The sequence below is a fragment of the Athene noctua genome, chromosome 1 (genome assembly GCF_965140245.1).
Source record: "Athene noctua chromosome 1, bAthNoc1.hap1.1, whole genome shotgun sequence".
NCBI classification, from domain to species: domain Eukaryota; kingdom Metazoa; phylum Chordata; class Aves; order Strigiformes; family Strigidae; genus Athene; species Athene noctua.
In genome coordinates this window covers 27,942,472-27,965,896 of record NC_134037.1, presented here as the reverse complement: position 1 = coordinate 27,965,896, position 23,425 = coordinate 27,942,472, and the positions used below count along the sequence as shown (strand labels likewise).

The following is a 23,425-nucleotide window of genomic DNA, read 5'->3' as shown; positions in this document are numbered from 1 at the left end:
TAGACTTAAACTGCAGATACTGAAAGCCAGAGAAAGAGCATTTGCATAGCCAGTTACTTGAATTGTCAATGCCATTAATTGGCTTGTAAAAAGCTACAGATCTTCCACAAGTGATAACAGAAGGATAAAAAACATTAGTATCTTATCAGCCATTAACTGGAGGAAAGACTAAACAGACAGCCAGTAGTACAAGTTACATCCAAATTTTAAAAACAGAGGAAAGTTCTGCAGTTTATGGCCAATGAATTCCCTAAATATGTAATAGAGGTAGTCTAAGCTGCTAATTAAGACTAGTTTTCTACATAAGCTTGGTTTTCAAGTTGCTGAGAGTTGCACTCGCTCACACACACACACAAAAATGTGCCTGGTTCAAAAAAATGGACATGAACACCAAACTCCCTATGACCTTCAAAAGGCATCATTAAGAAGAAGAGAGAGATTTGTAATTACAGCTCAGCTTGTTAACTTTTGAAAGCTTTAACTAAACATTCTCCAGTTTCCTTATCAAGATTAGTGCAACAGGCTGGGGAGACTAAACCAATTCACTATTACAGCAAAATTTCATTTTCAAAATATCTTCCATTCCATTCATGCAACGTCAATCTTCAGCAACACAAATAAAAAATTGTATTACTTTATTTTAAAAAAATATTGCTAAATATATGTTAAATACTTCTTCCTTATGTAACATACAAAATGCAACATCTCTTATTTAAAGGCCAGATGGCACTGCAGTGACTACTACGCTGTTAAAACAGTGCTCCTGAAATAAACTTTCGAGTTCCTTAACATTCAGTTTTGCCATTTAGCAAACAGCTGTGATTAACACTGAATGCTCTACCTACTCAAACTCTGTAAATATTACTCATCATGCTAAATTCAGGTAAGCCAGAGTGAGAGCTTTTAATACTATTTATATCAGCCTAGCCAAACCACCTACAAACAGTCCTCCTTCAATGTATTTGCAAGATAAGCCTCTCCATCATTTCTGCTGTATCACGTAAGACAGTATTTTAATCAGACATTATTATGCTAAACCTTAAAACAAAATTACATTGTCTTGTTCCACCCAATTTTAAGAGCATTTGCCATTCTGTATGATGCTACTAGATGTATACACTTGGGGCATCCTAGCATACACTAAGAAAAACACAATCAAGGACTGGCCCAGGAATCCATTATCAGAATAAGCATGCCATTCTGATTGGCTTCTGGATCATCTGCATTGAGTGCATCAACCTTGCCTCTGAATACCTTTTTTCTCCAGCTACTTCTATTCAGATCAATATTAAAGATTCTGAGTTCAGAAGTTGCTGAAAACTTCAAAACCTCTAAAATTAAACACATATGTATCTAAAAAAACACCAAGTTCAGTGACTTTGTTTTTCCAACATGAAATCTCTGGATATTTGTGTTTCCACCACTCTTGAAAAGCATGCCTATGACAAATCTTTCCACAAAACAGTGCTCCGAAGTGCAGCAACATTTGCTGTATTCTTTTCGTTATGTTCACTATCATAACGAAATGCCTATTCCAGCATTCTACCTGCTAGCTGCAGATGTTAAGAGGAAAATTTCTCTGCTTACCTGGTAATTCCCTTTCAGTAGTAAGGTCCACAGATCCATTCAGCCTGCTTGCAGCTTGGGGGTAAACCAGACTCATCAGTCATCAGCATCAGAAGAATATCCTTCCCACCTAAAGAAATTCACCCCTCCCCACATCAAAAGTTTCTAAACCTAAAATAAAACTATTCTACTTTCTTGCATCACAGACTGGGCAGATGTCTGAAAAAAAAGGGAGGGGGGGAAGCTGTGAATGATGGGGATACTGCAAATCATGATATTACTATGATCTTTCGTTGAATCCTCAGAATTTGGAGATCATATCCAAGCAGGAGACCATCTGTACATTTTAGAGTGGTGGAACAATAAAGATTGTATATGGCTGAGAAAATCTTTATTTGCCGTGCTAGAGTTCAGACAGGAAACTTCCAAAACACTCTACCTGCTAATCAGTAATACTTTAAAGATTAGCATCCAAAAAAAGAAGAGGTAATCTTTACCTTTTCAGGCACAGACAAAACTGCTGAAAAAATAGTGAAAGCTAAAAACTGGATATGAGTTAGATGTCTAGTGTGCTAATGGGCAGCAGGCCTTAAATCATAAATTAAAGCACAGTAGTGAAGCTCTGCACTTTGCTTCAGCTGTTAAAGAACTTGTTGATTTTGTTGTCCCCACAGAGTTTCACAGATAACTGTCTTTTTCAAATATATATTTCATGCTTAAATGACTGGTTTTTTGGCTAGGGGCAATTCCTTGTGAAGAACCTATCTGAGAGTCCAATGCTAGTTTAAACATTGGAGACACACATAAAAGGTTTTCCAAAGAAGGTACCTGAACTTCATTCAAGCCTAAGAACCACAAATAAATAAACATACAAAGCTGACACAATCTCTCTTCTCTCTGTAGACATTAAGCCATGAGAGCACTGTATGGATCTCTAAATTCCCAAATCTTTACCGGTAAAAAGCCAACATAACAGTGGGCTGGTGGCGGTGGGGAACTAACCCTGAAGCCGATGCTACAGAATGAACACATATGGACAGAGAAGGTGCTGGGGACAGACACACATTAGATTATTCATACTGCTGTGAGGTATGACCTAGGAAGCCTTAGAGACAAACACCCTGATTTACCCAAATACCCTTAATACAAATACTCTGACTTTTTTATTTCAAGAAAAAGTCATGCCCTGGTTTTTGGGTGCTACACAAATAAGGAAGTATTAAAGAAAAATCCTGGAAGCAAGTGGAAATTTCTAAATGCTACCTATGCCAGGAGAAACAGGTTATGCTTGCTTGTTGGGCAGCTCCACAGGCACACACAATCCTGCAGAATAGGCAAGGAAATGAGACTTCTCATTAGACTGAGAAATGCTGTAAAAGACACTCCCACTCACAGCTTAAATTGTGTAACTGGTTTCTCCAAATGGTTGAACTAGCCAACAGGACAACTCTTGCTCCAAGCTGCACCCACCTAATTATTACCTAAAATATCTCACCTGTATTAGCATTCACTGTTTTACTCCAGATAGCAACAACTTCAGGAGTTAAGAGAACGCAAATCACTGACAAACACAAAAAATAGCACTGGTAATACTAAGACATCTAGTCTGTCATCAAGTCCTAAAACAGTGTGTCACACATCTAAAACAATACATAAGCTTAAAAGAAGATGCTTCATCTAAAAGGGAGAACTTTCAACACATATACCAGCACGGGATAAGCAGACTGAAGTGGTCATATGGAAGAAGAAAAGCTGACGTACAGTGAGTATGGCTATGCACAAGCAAGAGAAAAGACAAAATGTTCAAGGGAGGCCTTGTCTATGTTCTTCAAACGTCCAGCTGGCACCCTTAAAAAACATTCCCATTAGCAACCCAAAGGAAAAGAAAAATATAAAAGGTTCATACAGAAAAATTCTTAATGGCACAGTAAAAATATAAACAGCAACTCTACATTTCAATGGCTTGAACAAGTTCAGATACTGGCCTGGGACAGTGAAGCTGAAAACTGGCATTCATCTTATACATCAGGCCATGTGAAAAACAAGACTGGATATCTGAATTCATGAGGAAGACACACTTCCACTAATGGTTCGCTGCAAGGCAATTCATGTCTGTTATCTGCCATTAGGAAGAACCTCCTAAGTAACCTTCAAAAGTATTGCTGTTTGGAAAATATTTGCCATTACATTTGTTGCTTTCCCGATTTAAGACAATAGGGCAAATTTGCAGTGCCACAAGATTTTAACTGGGTAGCTCAAAAAAAAAAAAAAATAGAGAAACTAAGTACATACTGATCACTGTAGTACACAAAGATGAATTAGAGATTTCATTGGCTGTATTAGGCAGTTTCTCAGACAAAAGTACAAGACCATAAGAATTTAGGGCGCATTTCCCTAAGTTTTCACATACTCTAGTGGCCAGAAGACCAGCAGCAAGCACAGGGACTTCGAGTTTTTCCCAAATCAAGCTCAACTGTAGCAGAATAAATTACCAGTAAATATTTGGTTGCTATTTGACAGATCTCATACAGAGCACATAGGTCGAGCCTATTTTATCAGATAACACCATGGATTATTATCCAAAGCACACAAAAACTCCAGTAAGGCATTTGCAAACATATCCAAACACCTCTAAGAGCCTTACTTTATCTCTTCAGCCAGAAAGACACAATTAGCATTACTTTATAATTCCTAGCATTTTTTGGGTCCCAGCAAGTGCAGAGGGAAGAACAGACAACAGAACGAAGGCCACAGGTAGGCAACCTTTGGAGAAGCCACAGAGCATTTCACTGGTTTTAGCAAACACAAGGCAGTCAGATGCACCATCAAATTCACATGCAATAAACGATGATGTATTGAGTTTGCAGGTTTTGGTAGCAGGGGGGACTACAGGGATGTTTTCCGTGAGAAGCTGCTAGAAGCTTCCCCCATGTCTGACAGAGCCAATGCCAGCCGGCTCCAAGATGGACCCACCACTAGCCAAGGCCAATCCCATCAGCAACGGTAGTAACACCTCTGTGATAACATATTTAAGAAGGGGAAAAAAACCTGCACAATGCAACTTCAGTGAAAGAGAGGAGTGAGAGAAAGAACTCTGCAGACACGGAGGCCAGTGAAGGAGGAGGGGCAGGAGGTGCTGCAGGCACCGGGGCAGAGATTCCCCTGCAGGCCGTGGTGCAGCCCATGGTGAGGCAGCTGTGCCCTGCGCCCGTGGGGGGCAATGGGGGGGCAGAGACCCACCTGCAGCCCATGGAGGACCCCACGCTGGAGCAGGGGGATGCCCAAAGGAGGCTGTGACCCCGTGGGAAGCCCACGCTGGAGCAGGCTCCTGGCAGGACCTGTGGCCCCATGGAGAGAGGAGCCCACGCTGGAGCAGGTTTTCTGGCAGGACTTGTGACCCCGTGGGGGACCCACGCTGGAGCAGTCTGTTCCTGAAGGACTGCACCCCGTGGGAGGGACCCACGCTGGAGCAGTTCCTGAAGAACTGCAGCCCGTGGGAAGGATTCATGTTGGAGAAGTTTATGGAGGACTGTCTCCTGTGGGAGGGACCCCACGCTGGAGCAGGGGAAGAGTGTGAGGAGTCCTGACCCGAGGAGAAAGAAGCAGCAGAGACAACAGGTGATGAACTGACCAAAACCCCCATTCCCCATCCCCCTGCACTACTGAAGGGAAAGAGGCAGAGAAAATCAGGAGTGAAGCTGAGCCCAGGAAGAAGGGAGGGGTGGGGGGGAAGATGGTTTTAAGACTTGGTTTTACTTCTCAATTCTACTCTGACTTGATTGGTAACAAATTGAATTAATTTTTCCTGAAGGCGAGTCTGGTTGTCCGTGACAGTAATTGGTGAGTGATCTCTCCCTGTCCCTTATCTTGACCCATAAGCCTGTCTTTATATTTTTTCTCTCCTGTCCAGCTGACGAAGCTGAATGATAGAGCAGCTTTGGTGGGCTCCTTGTGTCTAGCCAGGGTCAACCCACCAGAGATGAAAATTCTGTGAACTAAAAAAAAGAAAGCTGTACTTGTTCGTAGCCAGACTGAATAAAACAGATCCATTACTTACAGATCTAATGCCAGAAATTTGACAAAATTCACTCTTAGAAGTAAGTGACCCATAAGTACCTCAGGTTGCAGTTCTAACTGGTTACAAACAAGACCTCCCAATAATTTCCAACTGGAACCAGACAGGATCCCATTCTCTCCATCACCAAGACATTCCCCAACAGGCTTCAAGAACAGTTACATTTTTGGTGGACATCTCATGAGTTATCCAAGTGTTATGTTAATGGTCTTCTAACTGGAAAGCTTGCATCTTTAGCCCAAGCTCACCGTCAACTTCCCAACTGCCACATTCCCACATATTGTGAATACCTGACAAGCCAAAAGCAACAGCCCCACACATTTGCCTCTGTTTCTTTAAGCATAAATCTGATAGTAGAAATTTCTACTAATGAGATTAAAGTTGTTTTGTAAAAATACAATGTTCATATTCTAGATAACTAACTTGGGAACACTTCCCAGATCAAAGTCTAGCCATCCAGGAGAACTCACCAAGACCACCAGGACAAGCATATGGCTCTTCCCAAAGCAAGTGAGGACCCCTGGTTTTCAGCTTCAATATCAGGAATCAGATACAGACTTTGAGGGAGGACAGGTTACACCACTCTGTTCTGCAACAGCTCATGTAGGGCTGAAATAGTATCACAGCATTTCCCTGGACTTCTAGGATCAATAATACGCAAACTTTAACCCTTATTCTTGCACAGCTACGCATATTGACATCTTCGCAAATGTCTGGTATTTCCATTTTAACCGAAGTTGTTTCTAGTCATTTGCTCCAAAACAGAGGTTATCACCACGCACGCTACCAAATGACAGGCAGGACAAGCAAGCAGCCAGAGCCACTGTAGTCCTCTCAGGGAAACCAGCAACCTTCTTCTAGCTACTGTCTGCAAAGCAGCAGTCCACCTCATGTTTTGGGAATCGTTTCAGCTTGTCATGATTCTTGTATTAATTTTCAGAATCAGGCAGGATCCCAAATTTTTTGGCCTTGGTTTTCAGTAACCACAAAGTCTGAACAAGCCTGTTCTTAGTTGCCAGTGCTGCAAAAAGCTGAATGAAAAGTTTTGTGAACTTTTACAGAAAAGGATGACTGTCACAAAAGCCCTGGCCCATGCAATTTTTAGGTAAGACTTTGCCATAGTCACTGGGCACACATTAGCTGTACCTGTTAGTGCTTGCGGAAGGTTTCAAAAGACATTTTCCACTTCTGCTGCTGCTGGAGTGGTGCCAGCTGACAGCTTTCGTACCCATGGGAAGTGGCTAAAGCAATGCCGGTCTGAACTTGACTAACACTGCAGGAGTTCTTAATAATACAACCCCTTCTGGAGGACTCCTCTGTTTAGAAACAGTTGGGTTTTACTGTTAGGGACTGTGCTGACTCCCCGAAGAATTCATGTTAGAAATATTCCACTTTATGAAAGGACAGCCAAGATTAATAGGCCTCTACTGATACTCATGACCCAACATCTGAGTTACTGTAGTTTTCTGAAGAAAGACGGAAGTGGTTCAGTACACAGCAACTTAGAACACTAAGGATAAGGTAACCATAAAGGTAGGTGCAAATAAAAAAATAAAAAATAAAAAAAAGGTGGGGGCAAGAAATAAAATATAAAGAACAATCAGGTGCTGCAAGAAATTTCAAATTCTCTAAATTGGTATGTTTCCCAGCAAAAGTAACAAACTATAGCCTTTTCTGAGTCAAAGCACAGATTTCTTAAGTTCTTTGAAGACTCTTCCTAAAGCTGGAAGGGCAAGTTAGACTCTTCAGCCTGGAAGAAAGCAGCTGGAGATACGATAGAACACTACAAAGGCATCGATGGTAGGTCAAGTGCATAGGCAGCTGCTCTTTGCCTTTTCCAATACTATGGATCATAGGCAAGGTAAGTAGAGTCAGGCTCAAAAAAACCCAACATTAAATCAATGCAATGGGTAATAGACCTGTGCAGCTATTTACCAGAGGAGAATACTAAAGATGCCTACATAAGCCCAAGGAGAAACTGGACAAGTACATGGAAGAGAGATTCATTATGTGTTACCATTTAGACAAATCAAAATCCAAAGCTCAAGAAATCCTCCAAACCAGAAACAGTCAGGAGATGGAAAGAGGAGTAATCAAACACACACTTTTCTCCTTAATCCTCACTAGCCATCTACTTACTGCAACTGTAGAAGAAAGCTGGGCTAGATGAGCCTTTGCTCTGAACCGGCACAGCCATTCTCACATATTCAAGTGAGGAGACATGGAATTACCTCTTCTCCTTCGAAGTGGAAGAGATACCATTCTTTCCACTAAGAGGAGAGACTCCCTTCTGCAAGTGTGGATGTTCATTTCAGTCAAAATAAGAAAGATAAACAATAGCCACTTTACTTTCCATGTGTCTCCACTTTGGAAGTCTGTCCTTGTAACTCTGCTCTACTTCCAGAGTTAACAAATACATCTTAAAAGCTTATCAAATTTCATTTTATGAGCCGTCCAGTGAGTTTTCATCTCCACAGCTCCCCCACTGGAGTTTTTTTCAGAACCAGACTGCTCCTATAGTTAGGAACCTTCAAATTTCCATCCCAATCACAGTCAGCTTTTACCCATCTGTTCCTGTGCCAACAACTGTCTGGTTTTGAGCTAAGCTGCAAGCTATCTGACATGTTCACAATAATGGATCAATGGTCTACTACAAAGAAGGAAAGCAAAAGGTCAAATCTGCATCACAAAATACGTATTTAATTTTGCATCTAAACTTCCAAGTTATTCCCAATCCCATTGAACAGAAGCAAAACATACACACGATTCAAATTCTGCATTAGCCTACTAATGTCAAGTGAAAATACAAAGGGATTTTTCTTAAACAGATCCCTCAGAGTGGAAAGATATAAAAAATAAGCACAGACCTCCAAATAAGTTTATAGGTATATTACTTACAATTATTCAAGTGATTTATACAAGAGGCATAACAATAAAGAGAAAATAAATTAAGATAGTAATAAAGTATAAAAAACTTACTTCCCAATGTTTTCAGGTAGTGCTTGCAGAGAGATGTCATTTACCGAAAGACATGTTAGATTCTGTAATTCAGGAAAGCTTTCGGGTAACCTATGAAGATATTAATTCAAATCAAGGACTTCCAGCAGAATTATTCACTTTCATGTAATACATACTGGAAAAGAGAATATGTAGCGGAAAACAAGAGTCTATTTAGCAAATACACATAGAGGGAAACATGCCCAGACTCCAGCATGACTCTCAGAAAATTATAAGGATCACTGTAAGAAAAAAACCCATGACTTAGAGACTTTAAAGCTTCTTCTATGTCAAAGAACAGGTAATATCCCTGTCTCCTAGCCCCTCTCTTACCAGTCCCCAATTTGCAACTTTAAACAGCTACAGGGCTTGAGAACATTTTAATCATTTTAACAAGGTTACAAAAAACACATATTAAAAAAACCCTTTTTTATTATTTTCCTATATCACCTATATAGTAAAATAATTAAACAAATTCTTTTTAATCAGGCTTTAGTTACATACATGCTTACAGCACAGCCATTTTGTATTAGCTACTAGGCTGCTCATCAGTTGCTACTTTTTGAAGAAGCAGTCTGTTCACTATGAAGACAACACTCCGCTGTTAGAGTATTTCACATCTACTGTTTCACAACACAACAGCATGTAATCCCTCCCTTCTTACACTATAAAATGCAGCCATATGCAAAACATTCTGAAAGTTCCCAAAGCCTTTAGGTCCATCTCCCAGTCCGTCTCCTGCAAGGCTTGACTTCCCCTCCCCTCACATGGACAGATTCCTGTACCACCCACTGCTCCCTGGCAGCCAGACTGCACTAAGCAGCTCAGCTTGCAGCTGCTCAGGAGACAGGGTGGGATAAAAGGGGCAATCAGGTAGAGGAGGAGAAGCCCCTGGCCCAGCCATTCAACTTCTGCTTGATCCCCAGAGCATGCAACCTGAACTCAAGCTGGAGCATTTGGTTTTGTTCCTGCTCTCCCCATCACTCAGCTCAAGGCACATGGTATGACCTGCAGGCAACTAGCCAAAAGGAGATGCACACCTACAGGCAAATACAACTGTGCATGATGGGGAAAGGGAAAAAAACAGATTACAATGGGGGCGCAGGGAAGGCTTTTCACATGCTCAACTCCATACTGCACTGTTTGTCATTTTCTGGACCTTATTAACAGAACATGCTCAATATCTCCAAAATGTGATCTCCACTGTAACTATTCATTACTGTTTAGGCTCTGACAAGTTTGAGACTGGAGTGAAATGGTCTAATTGTCTTTTGGTCAGCCCTGAATTGGACAGGTGGTTGGACTAGATGATCACTGTGGGTCCCTTCCAACTATTCTATTCTAACCTATCTATAGCATATAGTAGACTTCCAGTCTAATCTACAATAAATGTGCCTGCTTTTTATTAGTATAAACCTGAAATAATCTGAAAACAGCTGGAAAAATGGTCTGCCAGCCACTTCTAACGCTGCAGGTTCATCAGTGATTAAGTATGACCATGAGGCAACATACTGTATTAGTGGCAGGACATTGATTGGGAAGATCTCCAGCTGGCTTTTAAGCTTAGAGGAAATAAGGACAAGAATCAACGGCTAAAAAAAGTTCCAGGATATCACACAAAAAGGGAAATCACTACTAGGCTTTCCCACTCTGCCTGGGCAAATTAGTGCCAAAGCGTACATGTTGTTATATGATTAAAACTGAAATTCTGGATCTTATCACAGAAAATACCTGGCAACTGTGTGTAAACAGCTCCTGGTGCCTGTGTTTTCTAACTGAGTAAACTGCTTGGAGTGATGTTTTCCAGGACACACATACACTTTGGAGCCACTTTATCAAGAATTTTTAAAATTCCCTTAAACTGTCAACAAAGAGTTATGAGGTCTATTTCAACCCCATCAAAAAGCCTTTCAACTCTTTTGTTAATTCCACTCAGCTGTAGCTGTGCATTACAACTACTGTTTAAGGAAACACACTACTTGGGCCCCAAGCCTTATGCAGCACACAAAATGGAGAAGGCTAACTAGCACACTACTAAAGGCAATTTTGATTTCAGTACCATGAGATGCAGCTCTGAACCTTATGTCCTGCACACTGATGACTGGGAAAACACTGTTCGGTGACCCTCACCACTTGTGTATCTAAATACCAGTTCAGCCTCCATTTGCTCTACTGGATTTTTGTGGTATTATTATCCTCACTATATAAATGGGCTACAGAGGCACAGGGTCCCTGATCACAAGTGTCCCTTTAATGATCAGAGATGTGACTTTCCAGAGAACTTAGGACGCACTCCAGTGATATTCAAAGTGCACTTCTGAAAAATCTCAGCTGCACACGTGGGAGAAGCTGCCTTGCAAAACCTCAGGAGCGGCTTAAGATATTACAGACACTCTCCTATTTGTTAGCACTCCTGCACTCCAGTCAGCCAGCAAGTATTCCTAACCCATCACAGTGCAAAGCAAAGCAGATAGGCAACCGACTGTGAATACTCTGGCTTATGTGACTTACTCAGCATCACAAATGAGCTCTATGGCACCAGCTGTTTTAGTAAACAGTTCTTCAAATAGTATTCAAAGGCCTAAACTAGCAGATGACCTCTTCCTTCCAGCCTCATCGGGCTACATAATTTTTAAATTCTTCAGCAAATGGAACAGAGAAATGTAAACAAAACTCTTCTGTACTAAAAGTGTGCATAATCCCCCAACCCCAGCACATCAGAACGCAAACTGGAAGCAGCCGTAGCAGCCACCAACACATGCAGTGCAATTTTGCCACATGTTACTGCATGTCACTGTGTCCCAATTGATGAGAGGGTGATGAAGTGCTAGTCCAAGCTTTAATCATTAGTAAAAGCCATTATCTGCAGCGGCTGATCTAAAGCCTATTCCAAATCATCAGGCACCTGGGTTTGTGCCAATGCATTAGTGTTAACCATTGCCTTATCTTTCCCAAGTATGAACATGGTTTTCCTATGCATTTAAGAGGAGGAATGAAAATTACTTATGAGACAATCAGATTTACATTTTTCCTGGTTGGCTAACAAATTTCATTCGCTCCCAGGAAAGATGCACATCACTTTTTAAATCTTCACTTTTGCTGCAGTCCCTGGCAGAGACAGACACTGTTGGCAAGATTTCACAGAGATCCTAGATCACAATTTTTAAGGGCTTATTTAAAATTGTAATTATTACAGCAAGATTGTAATTCTGGTATGGCAAGTACTAAGAAGAAGGTGGAAGTTACCTAGTCAGTGGATTCCCACTGAAATCTGCTACCTGTAGTGCTCTGCAGAATGAGATGCTTTCTGGTATTTCAGGAATATCTGCAGAAGAAAAAAAAAAAAAAAGGAAAAAATTGTCAACAACTGTACTGCATCTACACTGAAATTATTGCCCCATGACATCCAGTAACTTACTACTGCAAGGAGTTATCTTGGTCTCTTTGAAGACATTTCAACATGCAAGTACATGGCTATAACAGCAGAGCCATTTTGTGCTTTTTCACATCCCATTTCCCCTTCCTGCTCCAGTCTTCCTGATCCTAGACTACTCACCTGTCCTTGGACTGATCTTTATCAGCCTCTGCCAATCCAAAAAACCCCAGACTTTCTATGTGGGACTGTCCAAAAAAAATCAATTAATATCTGAACCTCTTGTAATTTGATCAATACATGCCCACAATCTGTGCCAGCGGAAAGAATGTGGGGAGGGAGAACAACGGAAGGAAGAAAAGAATGTACAAGTCTCTCCACCTGTAACATACACTCAAGGCAGCAGAACCAGACTCTCACACTAAAGCCAGGTAACTTGAGAATATTATTCAAATTGACAGGTCCCAAATAAGTGCTAGTATACTATTTCAGATTGACAGAAGGTGAAAACAGGTATTTTTTTCAAGTATCTTCTACAAACACATTTTCCTACTAAAGTTAAAAATTAAATTGTCTTCTGGGCCTTTTACATCAAGTTGTATTTCCATGAATAGGCTGTGGGTCCTCTGTACATGTCCTTGTTTACTGTCATTAAGACCCAGCAAAAATTTAACAAATATGTATGGTTTCCTTGTTTAATAACTTCAGGTTTTTATGATTCATTTTTAAATGATTCAAAAAGAAAAAAGGTAAATCTTAAAGTAAAAATCAGACTTCTGTTTCCAAGTTTTTTCCTATTTCCATTTTTTCTACGGAGCATTACATCTACTCCATCTATTATTCTTCATGCCAATGCCACCACTGATCTCAGCAGCCACCAGTGACCTAAACATGTTGAAACAAATTTGGAAATTACGTCTCTTCCTACCTAGCTGAGTAACTCAGAATAAACTACCTACATTCAGCTCTTCTCCCCAAAAGTGGTGCAATGGAGTGAGGAAGGGAGCGAGAGGAGAGTACATGCTCATCAGGTTCACCTCTTACCAGGTAATCTAAGCAAATGCATGTATTTTGAATGCTTTCCAGCTCAGAACTGAACACAGAACCATCAAGAACATCTTTCAAACCCACAGATCACCAGTTGTGATCAACAAAAGGGTGGTAGAAGAGTATCCCCAGGGAATCTTCTGTTTCCCACATGAGTGGGAAGGGCTGCAGGGAAGGTGGTAGATGGGCATCTCCAAATTGGTTTCACTCCATCCCAAGAGGTGCTTCTTCTTGGAACAGTAGCAAATCACTCCTGCCTCACACACCCCAGTGTTCCCAGTACACTCACCAGGCACAGATTTGAAAACAGCTGGGACAGAAGGAGAAACAATTCCTAATGATTGTGAGTAGCTCTGGAGTGGTCTAATCACTAACCCCAGAAATACACATATTCAGAGTATGTATTCACTGTTACCACATATCAAAATAATGACTAACAGAGATGAATACCCATAGTGTGACATATCAAATAATCAAGCTGCACTAAACAAAGCCGCCTAGGGTGAGGCTTGCATGGAGCAGTGTGCACTGCACAAATAGTTCCCTCAGGACACCTGGTGAAGGAGAACAAACTACTTCTGTATCTACACAAACCCTAAGGCCCATCAACAGCAATAGATATCCCATAAAATGGAGTAGGTGATTTTAGAGGCTAAGTCCCATCAGAAATGTTTTATATGTTCTTACCCACCCACTGCTTCGTAACAGCTTTGGTATTTGAGGGCAAACAGTTGATCCTTCCTAGAAATCCAACAGCAATGAGACAAAACTCAGAGTGAAACATTAGGTGAGGCCTTTGACCTTAGAAGGGCAGGTCACACACCGAGTCCCCAAATCAGGTTTGAGGGAGCCTGCTCCCCTGTGGCAGCTTGCCCCACAGAAGGGCCAGCCCAGCCTGAGGACCGCAGCCTGGCCCAAAGCCCAGAGAGGTGCAGCGGCCCGATTCATGACCCTGCTCAGGGGGCGTCAGGCCGGAGAACAACCAAGCCTCGTGGTCAGGCTCTTCAAACCTCTTCATGGGTTTCATCTCAAGCCTGAATCCAGCACAAAACACTCCAGTGGCACACTCAACCAGCAGATCCTCCATGAAGAACCTTGATGAAATCCTCCAGCAGAACCTCCGTGAAGAAGCCACGAAACTACCACAGGAGCCACAGTGCTCCCAAATTTACATGGGTGACACTTTAACAACCAGCCTATTTCAAAGTATCACATTCACAAGCATCTCTGCTGACCTCACTTCCAGAGTCAAAACCTCACACTTTATTCCTTTCATATGGTAGGGTCAAACAGATCCGAATAGTGCACTGAAGTAACTAAAATGAAAAACAGAAGTTTCATTAAGATTAAGGTCATCGTTTAATCAGGCAAAGTGATAAATTCTTGTAACACTCAAGGCATTTGCTGGTCACCAACACTACAGAAAGTAAAAGCACTGAATTCATCACAGGGACATTTCTCTGTCTTGCAAAATAGATGGCAAATAAACTAATACTACTTCTTTTTTCCTTTTTTAAACATTTGTGTAGAAGTATTCCCTTTTGAAAGGTGTTCTACGAAATGCAAACAGGACACAGAAAGGGAAACCTTCCATTTCCCTACTAACAAATATACATAAAACCAAAACAATATCAAAATAGCATTTATCGACAGCAAAGCTGATGGTTTTATCCATGACTGAGTGCCACCTGCAGAAGAATGAATTTGTACTACAGGATTATTGATGACAGAGGTTCTACATGCACTCAAATAGAAGGCATTACTTCTACCCTGCATTACAGCAATAATAAACATCGATACTGAGCTCAGCTTATCAAGTAAAGCAAGTAAAGAATGTGTCATCCACCACCTAGTCTTCATACCATCCTTCCCTGGATAACTAGCTGGAAAAGTCCTGAAAGGGACATCTCTATTTCAAAGCTTCTGAGTACTCAAAATAACTCTTCTTTGCAACCAAGCCAGTGTCCACAACCTTTATACATGCATATTTGTACACACACAGCCCTTTCATATACAGCTACATACTTTTTTGTGTGAATCATTCTCCCAGATAAAATAACAAACAAAAAAACCCCACAAAAATCAAAGCTCCAGTAGAATGTAACTATCTTAATTTGTTGGGGAAAAAAAATATATACACATAAAAATGCAACAAATAAAGCAGAAGATAAACTTAAATCCTCAATGGCAAAGTTTCTGAAAGTAATCATGCTACTGATTTCCTCCACCAACGCATAGTTTTATTACCATACTGGAAATAATTTCTCTCCTACTTCTGTATGATGTACTACGAAGAACAAAAAATATACCTTATCAGCAAAACTATTTTGATAAGGTCTTTCTGTTACAAGTCTTGGGTATTATCTGTAAAAGTCAACAAGTATCTCAGCTAAGCAAAAATTAAACCAATATAAGATACTACTTGAAGTAAGATTGTACAGGCACTGCTTATAGTCTGGATGCATTTGAAAATTACTAAATCTGTTTTGAAAATGAATTATGCTTTCCCAGCCTAGATATTGCAGACTGTGAAGTCAGTACATGAGCAAATATCTTCAATAAAAAATGGTAACAGAAACAAAGAAAAGGGAAGTCCCATTTCTATGGGTTTTTTGCATGTAACGTACATTTTCCTCCCCCTGTTGAAACTTTCACTATTTGTTTTTCTCCTCCACCTAAGTGGACAAAGGACAGACAAAAAGTCAATGCAACTCTCTGAAATGAGGATCATTATCCATCTAGTAATTTCAACAAGGTTGAAAAATAACTCATTTTATTTGCAATGAATCTTAAAAAGATTTCTCAGGCAAAACACAGCCAAGTTATAAGCAGATACTTTATCACTACATGTGAAGACTACTATAACATTGCATTGAATATACGTACTCAGAAAAGAAACGGCAAAGAACGTGTTAGTATATGACAAAAACCATGGTGTGATAATTACAGCAGAGAAGATGATAATACATAATCAACTGATGATAAGACAATCGACTGAAATGCAACAGAAGATATTAAAATACATAAAGAAGTCCTTCTGTCTCTTGATGGTTTAACCAGCTTTCACCATTACTGTTGACTACCCAATTTCATTACAGACACTCATAGATCTCTGCCAGTATCAGCACCAGTAAGGTTAAAGGCTTTTCCTGGCATTGCTGGATAACCAGCTCAAAACCTACTTAAATATCTAGGATTCTTCTAATGCTACACACTGACAAATGCTCTACATTTACATCATGCCCCAGATGTTCTGGCATACAGACTGTGCAGCATTGCTAATAATAAAGCCATAAACCACGCATAAGCCCTGTGACATGTGACAATACAAATACACTGGCAGCAAAAAGAAGTTGTGCCAGCAAAAATGGACGAAAATCAAGCTTAGCAGTCATGTATATAAGAGGGCATATTCCCCCCTCCTCTTTCAAAATACCTCTTCAGATGTTTATTCTTGTAGCTTGCACAAGAATTTGCTAATGATCTAGCAAGCCCTGTACAAGTGACTTAAGAGGTAAGATTGACAGTAGGCAATTCTGTGCTGTCTGAATGAAAAAATTACTTCTAAAAAATCCTTTTTTTTTTTTTTTTAGTGCTGATCTTATTTTTTTTTTAAGATCTTTACAACAGATACATCACTTAATCCCTATTCCCCCACTTTCCTTCTTCTGATGGCTCGGAGGTGGGGGAGAAGACAATCTTATTTTTAAACTGATAAAACCTTTTGTGTGTCACATTTTTACAGCATTTTATATCAAATTTCAAGAACTGACAATACTTTTTTCGTCTACCCAAAGGCTACATGGCCAGCATCCTTTACGCATTCTGCAACAGTGAACATAATTTCCAATACCTAATCAAGAAAGCAATGACTGTGAAGATCCTAGCCTGCAACAGGACTACCAGACCGGAGCTACTCAAACAGTGGACTCTAGCTCAAAGTAAAAAGTGTTTTTACAAGAATGTTGCTGAAGTCTCAGACACAAGAGAAGAGATGCACCACATTCCTGAGGGAGAGTTTACAGAGTCTCTCAGGGAGCAACTACTGGATGCCTTTATATTTTCCAGCTATGAAGGCAAAATGGAGCACTGTGCTTTAGGAGAGCTGGAGCTGACACACTTCATACACCCCAGCAAAAGTCTGAATGGTACTGATCTAGATGGTGAGAGTGGAAGGCCCACTGCCTTCATATATACATGCCCACATATATACAACCCAGGCAAAGCACCTTAATCGTTTAGTGATTAGTAATTCATAAATGTATTAAGCAGTTGATTAGTTAACACCAAATGTATACCCAGGAAGCCCATTCTAGACTCAAAGACACTGAATCCATGCAGCATTATCCCTCAGGAGAAAGACAGCCAGCAGTGAACCAGATCTTATCCATCCAATTCAAAACACAGAAGAATTTTTCCCCACTGCCTCTTCTCACATATATAATATACATCTACTATAGTATATATCACACATACAAAAGGTCCATTCACCACTGCAGCGCTCGAGTGATGTATGAGCCTAAAGGTTCTCTTCTCACTTCCACAGAGGTTCCTCTGTGCCACCCACTTTCTCAGAGGGGTCTCTAAGAAGCCTGCCCTTGGGAAAGCTCTCCAGCCCTGTGCTCTCTACTCCTCTACATTTCAAACATGGGAGGAAGGAAACGGCCCACTTAGTCAAATACCTTGTAAGAAAGAATTTGTGCTGCAAATATGTTTGTCTTTGCAAAGCACTCTTCAGCTGGAAAGCCCACCTGAGTAGGCTGTTGTCTCCAAGACACCACTACCACATCTCTTTACCTTCCCCAAAGCAGCCAAGTGCAGTTCCCGCAGGTCCTCACTTCTGCAGGGGGAAGGTATGAGGAAGGATACTCATCCTCTCCCTTCATTTCCACACTAAGATCATGACATAGACAGTGATCCGACAGGCTTTTTTTTTTTTCTAAAGAACATCAAGTTTTGCTACTAGCCCTGAAGGCTGAAGTAATCGGCCTCTTTAGGTAAAGTGTTACAATTTCTGGGGCACAATGTGACAGGAGTCACCAGGTTCTTGAAACGTCTACTGAGATTAAGTGGCTCCTGTAGGGGTTGTAACATTTTCCTCTTCAAGCTCTGAGGCTGAGGATATACAAAATACAAGAGATACAGCTCTTTTAAGACCGATCTTTATAGATCTAAGGAAAATTCACAAATGGGTTCAGGTTGGGTTTTCTCAACTAAATCCCTTACTGTATAATTAACAGGAAACTGAAGCAAGGTACACAACTCATTCCTCCTCCTCATTGCTTCTGGATATGTCCCTTTTCCAAGGGAGAAGAGGAGCAGGAAAAAAAATCCTCACAAAACTGCATTTCATGGATACATAGATATTAGGGAATTTACCTGCAAGAAAACTGTGCAGGGACACAAAACCAGGATGTTTTTTTAACAAATAGCATGTGGTAAATCAAGAGACTGCCCTTTTCAGCTGCAGAAAGAAGCAGTAACAGAGGACCAGGACCTGTAAATTGGAAACAGGAAAAAAAAGAATTGGGGAGGGGAACCTCAAAGATCATCACAAGGAAACAGCAGTTCCAGGTGAATTAAGTGAAGGAGCCTGAATTTGGCAAGGAATTTAGGTCTTCTACCTTTTTAATGATACTTGCCAGTGAAGAGTTAAACAAGGCTAGGAGACATTTTTATGAGGATTTTCATCTTGGACCTTGAAGCTAGCAGGAATTAAATACTTTTAGTCTGGGAAGCAAGGCAAAAAAAAAAAAAAAAAGTAAAAACTAGTATTCTCCCTATGAAGCTGTGGATGACAGAAAGTATATTAAGTGATTTAACAACAAAGTTACAGATTTATTGGATTAATTCTTCAGTAACTTCATAGTCACGGCATACAATCGCAGCACAAAAGAAACCAAAACCCAGGCAACTCTGTGGATACAAGAACTAACAATGCCTCTTTGCAGATTGCCATTTTATGATCCCTAATCTAGATTATTCAGAAAAAGAAGTATTTATTTTATGTCACTCCCATATGGATTGTCTCATGTTTAATGCTTTAGCTGATACTTCAACAGGCCAAAGGTTTCTGTCTCTCACTTGTCCTCCTGCTTTCAAAAAAAAAAAAAAATCTCATTAAAACCAACAAAACCCCCCCAACCAAAAACATGAAACAAAAAACCCCTTCAAAATCCACAGCCTTCTCTTGAGTTAGGATGAAGCCAGACACTGTTGCTAGATGTGCTCGCAAGTACATTAGCAAAGTTTCCTTTGGAAAAAAGTTAAATCTGGCAGAATATACCATGATAGGAAAATCCACTTTTCCGTAATCCCTTTAAAAATAACACCTTCTAAACTTCTCTAATTAGATTATTCCATCATGAGATTTCACTTATCTTCTCTTTCCGAATCACAGCACTTGCTGCTTCTTCCTTCCTCTCCCTGATGAGCCTTGTTCAGTGATAAGGTCCAGTCTTTTCTCTCACCTTTCTTCTGCTGCTGCATATAAAGCTCACCTCCTCCTCCAATTTAGCAATATCAGATCCATTTTAATGACACAGATTCACAAAATCCAACTTCTACATCACTTCTTCAAAGCGAGCAAGAATCTCTACATGTCTGTGGGATTCTGCAGTGGTCCAGAATCTAAAAGCAATTTCCAGCATGTGTTTCTTTCTTTCGCAATACTCTGCTTTGTACATTGATCCTAAACTTCATGTGTAAGACATGAAAATAATAATGTTTTTTAAGCACAGGTTTTAAATTAACCTGAAGGGAGGGATGGGGGATAGCACAATGAAAATATACATCACTAGAAATTAGATGTGTCAAAAAAACCCAAAAAACCAACAACCACCCAACACAACTGCTAGCAAGCAACCATCTAAAAGAGCAAAAAATTCTGTTATCTCCAAGTCTGCAATGAGGGAGCTTTACTTTAATTAGCACACAAAACAACAAAACCAAAACAACACAAAACCAAAAAATAGTCACTGGTCTAACCCAGGCTAAAGCCTAAGATCATCTGCAGCAGTGCTCTACTACCATACAAACCACAGTAGTCTCTGGTGGGATGTCCCATGGCTCTCAGATATTCACAACCAGGGTTGCACTGAGTGCATTCACAGGATGATTTCTTGTACCAGGTAAGACATGTTCACTGAGGAATAGGAGAGCAATTCTTATTTGTCCAGAAATGCTCACCTTAACACAAATCAGTTCAGAAGGCAACAAGCAACATCCAGCAGTTGCATATGTTAACAGAAAAGATGCATTTGGCAACTACACTGCCTCACAGCACAGCTTGCTGGCTTCTTTTTTCCTTCTTGTCCAACAAGCAATAAAGTGTCAATTCACATTTATTTCTCGGCATTCTGGGTTTTGTTATTTATCACCAGACTTGTACCAGCACATTTGTGTCAGGGCAGCTGGTGGCAGGCAGAGAAGAGGATTTCGTGGAGAAGGTCTCTGCTCAGATGCTGTGGGAGTGCAGAGGTGGACAGCCAGATCTGAGGTGAGCGCACAGGGCAAAAGGCAGCAGCTGTTAGATGAGAGAGCAGAGACTATGTTGGGCTGCAGGACAGGATCAGACAACTTAGAAGTGCTTCTGCCTAATTAGCTTATGTCCTCACCGTAAAATAGCTGGGTCACCAGCCCAGGCTGAACTGAAACAAGTGTTCAAGTCTTTTCTCTATCAGTATTTCTAGTTTGAAAACACAAGTTATCCTGCTTTCGGTGGGGAGTGGAAAAGGGGGACACTTATCCTCTTTGTGGGCAGAAGGGAGGTAATCCTACAGTACAGATGATTGGTATGTCTTTGAGAGCAGATAGCTGAATTAAAAAGGGAAAGCACTGGTGTGCATGCACTGATACAAACAAGTGAGCTGAAGCCCCAGAGAGCAAAGCAAAGATTACACACTGCTCCTCAGTGGCACGGACCGATGCTTTGCAGGTCAGCTGCCATGTGCTCACACGGCCTTAAATGACCTGGTGAATAAAATGTACTTATCACACAATACACAATGAATGTGGTGTCCTGAAGACGACAAAGATCTCTGAGAGACTTTTAATTAGGTTATAAAACAGCAAAAGAATAAACACTTCAAATAAAAAAGCAGTCATATCAAACTGCCTGCAACTGGAAGTAGGAAAGTTAAATACCATTGCTGTTGATTTCTGGCAGTACCCCGATAACTGAACACAAAATAAATGTTTCTAAATCTGCAACTATAATCCATTTTGGAAGCAAGGACAAGGTAAAAATAAGGCTCATGGAGCATTTGGGACACTGGCCTATGTCTCCCAAAGACAGCTCTCCAAAATCTTGGACACAGCTCAGACCCATCAGCCTAGCATAGCAGTATATCTCTCCTTACACTACAGTGTTGTGACTTTTGAGATGCTTCTGAGGAACTACCTGTACTGTTAGGGTAATCCTGAAGTAGTATATTTATCTTTTGTAAAATCTAAATATTTTCACATAAATTATAGCCTATTTGACATAACATCACAACTGTGTTGAGAGTTGAGAGAAGATTTTGGAATGAGAATATCCCGATGTCACAAGACTGGTGTCCAGAACATCTGGACTACCAATACAGTCATAAATTCAGTTAAACCAGGAATAACAGAAATGGGTAGCAACTAATATATCACACAGCCAGAATCTGTCTCTATAGTAGGTATGGAACTGTACACATTAAACAAACAGAATCTTACTTACTGCATATCCAAGTAAAGAACCACATTGAGATCCTGGTATCAAAAATCATGCAGAATCAAATATGGCTTAGCAAGATCTGCCCACACACAGATTTCCTCAGTAGATGCCACAGGAAAGCCAGTGCTCCTCAGTTCACAAAGTAACAGACCTCGGCTCCGCTGAGAGCAGAGTCAGCAACAGAACCAGCATAATCCGTTGACAAAGACTATCAAAATCCATTTAATTCTCCCACGGCACACACATGCAAACTTTTGCACTGTTGCACTTCCTCCCATGGCATCTTTTCCACTGCTTTGAAACTCAGGTCTTGGACATGAGACCAAACCACAAGGTTACAGAGAACTTCCACAGAGGAGCTGCTAACTTGAATCCCCTTACCTGATGCCAGCTAGAGAGCCACTACAACAGTGCAAATCTGCAGGTACACACTGATGCTACAGGCTTGCGTGACCAAGTCCTTTGTAGCCACGTTCAATGGAAGCAAGAAGAGTAGCAGCAGAGAAGCCTGCCAGGCTTTGATCACAGAGAGACAGCAACATACACAGGCAAACACAGGAGTGCAAGAGGCTCATCTCCTACATAAGCAAGGGGGTTAGTCTTCATCCAAGAAGAGGGTGGACAGCAGGACAGTCCAAATGGCACTCCTGCAGCTGGAAAGGGCAGGAAAGCCACCTCACTGCCTAATACCCAGCAGCCACTGCCTAGTGTGAAAGCTCACCATGATTTTTCTTCTTATCCTAAAGAGCTGAATGAAAATAGCTGCTGACAATCTTTCAAAGGCTGGAAAAGGTATAGGACATTAAAAAAAAAAATCAGACTTCCACATCACACCTGTTAAGGGGGAGGGTGGGGGGGTGTGTAACAATTTCTTTCAAATAAAAATACTACAATTAAACTAACACCTAAGGGTATTTTAAGGAGCATGCAACATCGTGACAAAAACACATCAGTGGAACCCGGAGGATTTAATACTTGTCGAAGGCAAGCAAAAAACCCTCTTATTGGAGAAGAGGGATACTAAAAAGGAATGCACCACATCTGCAAGAACACAGCACACATAAGTAGTAATGACAAATATCAGCATGCATTAAATTAACTACAGAACCTTTATGCATTACCCCTCCTGTCTGGAAGAAGCTACAGAACAAGAAAATCCATTAACATTTTAATGAATCCGGGATGGCACGGCCCTAAGCTCTAAGAATTCAGCCTCCAGGGGTTGTGCAGAAGAGAAGGGGGGAGGGAGTCACCGGAGGAAACCTCTACGGGTTGAACAGCATGGGTAGCGGTCTGATACAACTCCCAGGGATCTCAAACAAGCTGCACACACTTCGAGAGAAAGGAAAGCTTAATGAGTGCCAGCCAAGGCACAAGGAAAAAACTGCAGAAATTTGAGCATGTCTTTCTTCCTTTGGAGACTGCACATCTTTTCTGAATCACAGGGTCTTTCAAGATTTGTCCTGGAGAGTGCCCAAGTGCTGTGGGAAAACAAAGAGCACACCAGGTGCTTCTAACATCTCCTCTACCATGCAGAGCAAAGACTTGCCCTGAAACTCAATGCAGAGCACAGGTGCCCTACCCAAACTTCAAGGACATCAAGCAAGGATACTTCAGCGATCCAGTGTCCTTGCAGAATTCACCAGTGATGCAAGAATCCAGG

At 40.9% G+C, this 23,425-nt stretch overlaps 1 protein-coding gene across 2 annotated transcripts in view; it reads right to left on the bottom strand.

The window, feature by feature from the left end:
- Window positions 1–23,425, bottom strand: part of LRRC1 (leucine rich repeat containing 1) — a 101,709-nt gene that overhangs the window by 58,939 nt on the left and 19,345 nt on the right. For both annotated transcript variants that reach the window (XM_074895766.1, XM_074895767.1), the window contains exons 3-4: window positions 11,885–11,963; window positions 8,621–8,710 (exon numbers count right to left, since the gene is read on the bottom strand). In XM_074895766.1, the coding sequence (XP_074751867.1) occupies window positions 8,621–8,710; window positions 11,885–11,963 (169 nt within the window). The remainder of the gene's footprint in view (window positions 1–8,620; window positions 8,711–11,884; window positions 11,964–23,425) is intronic.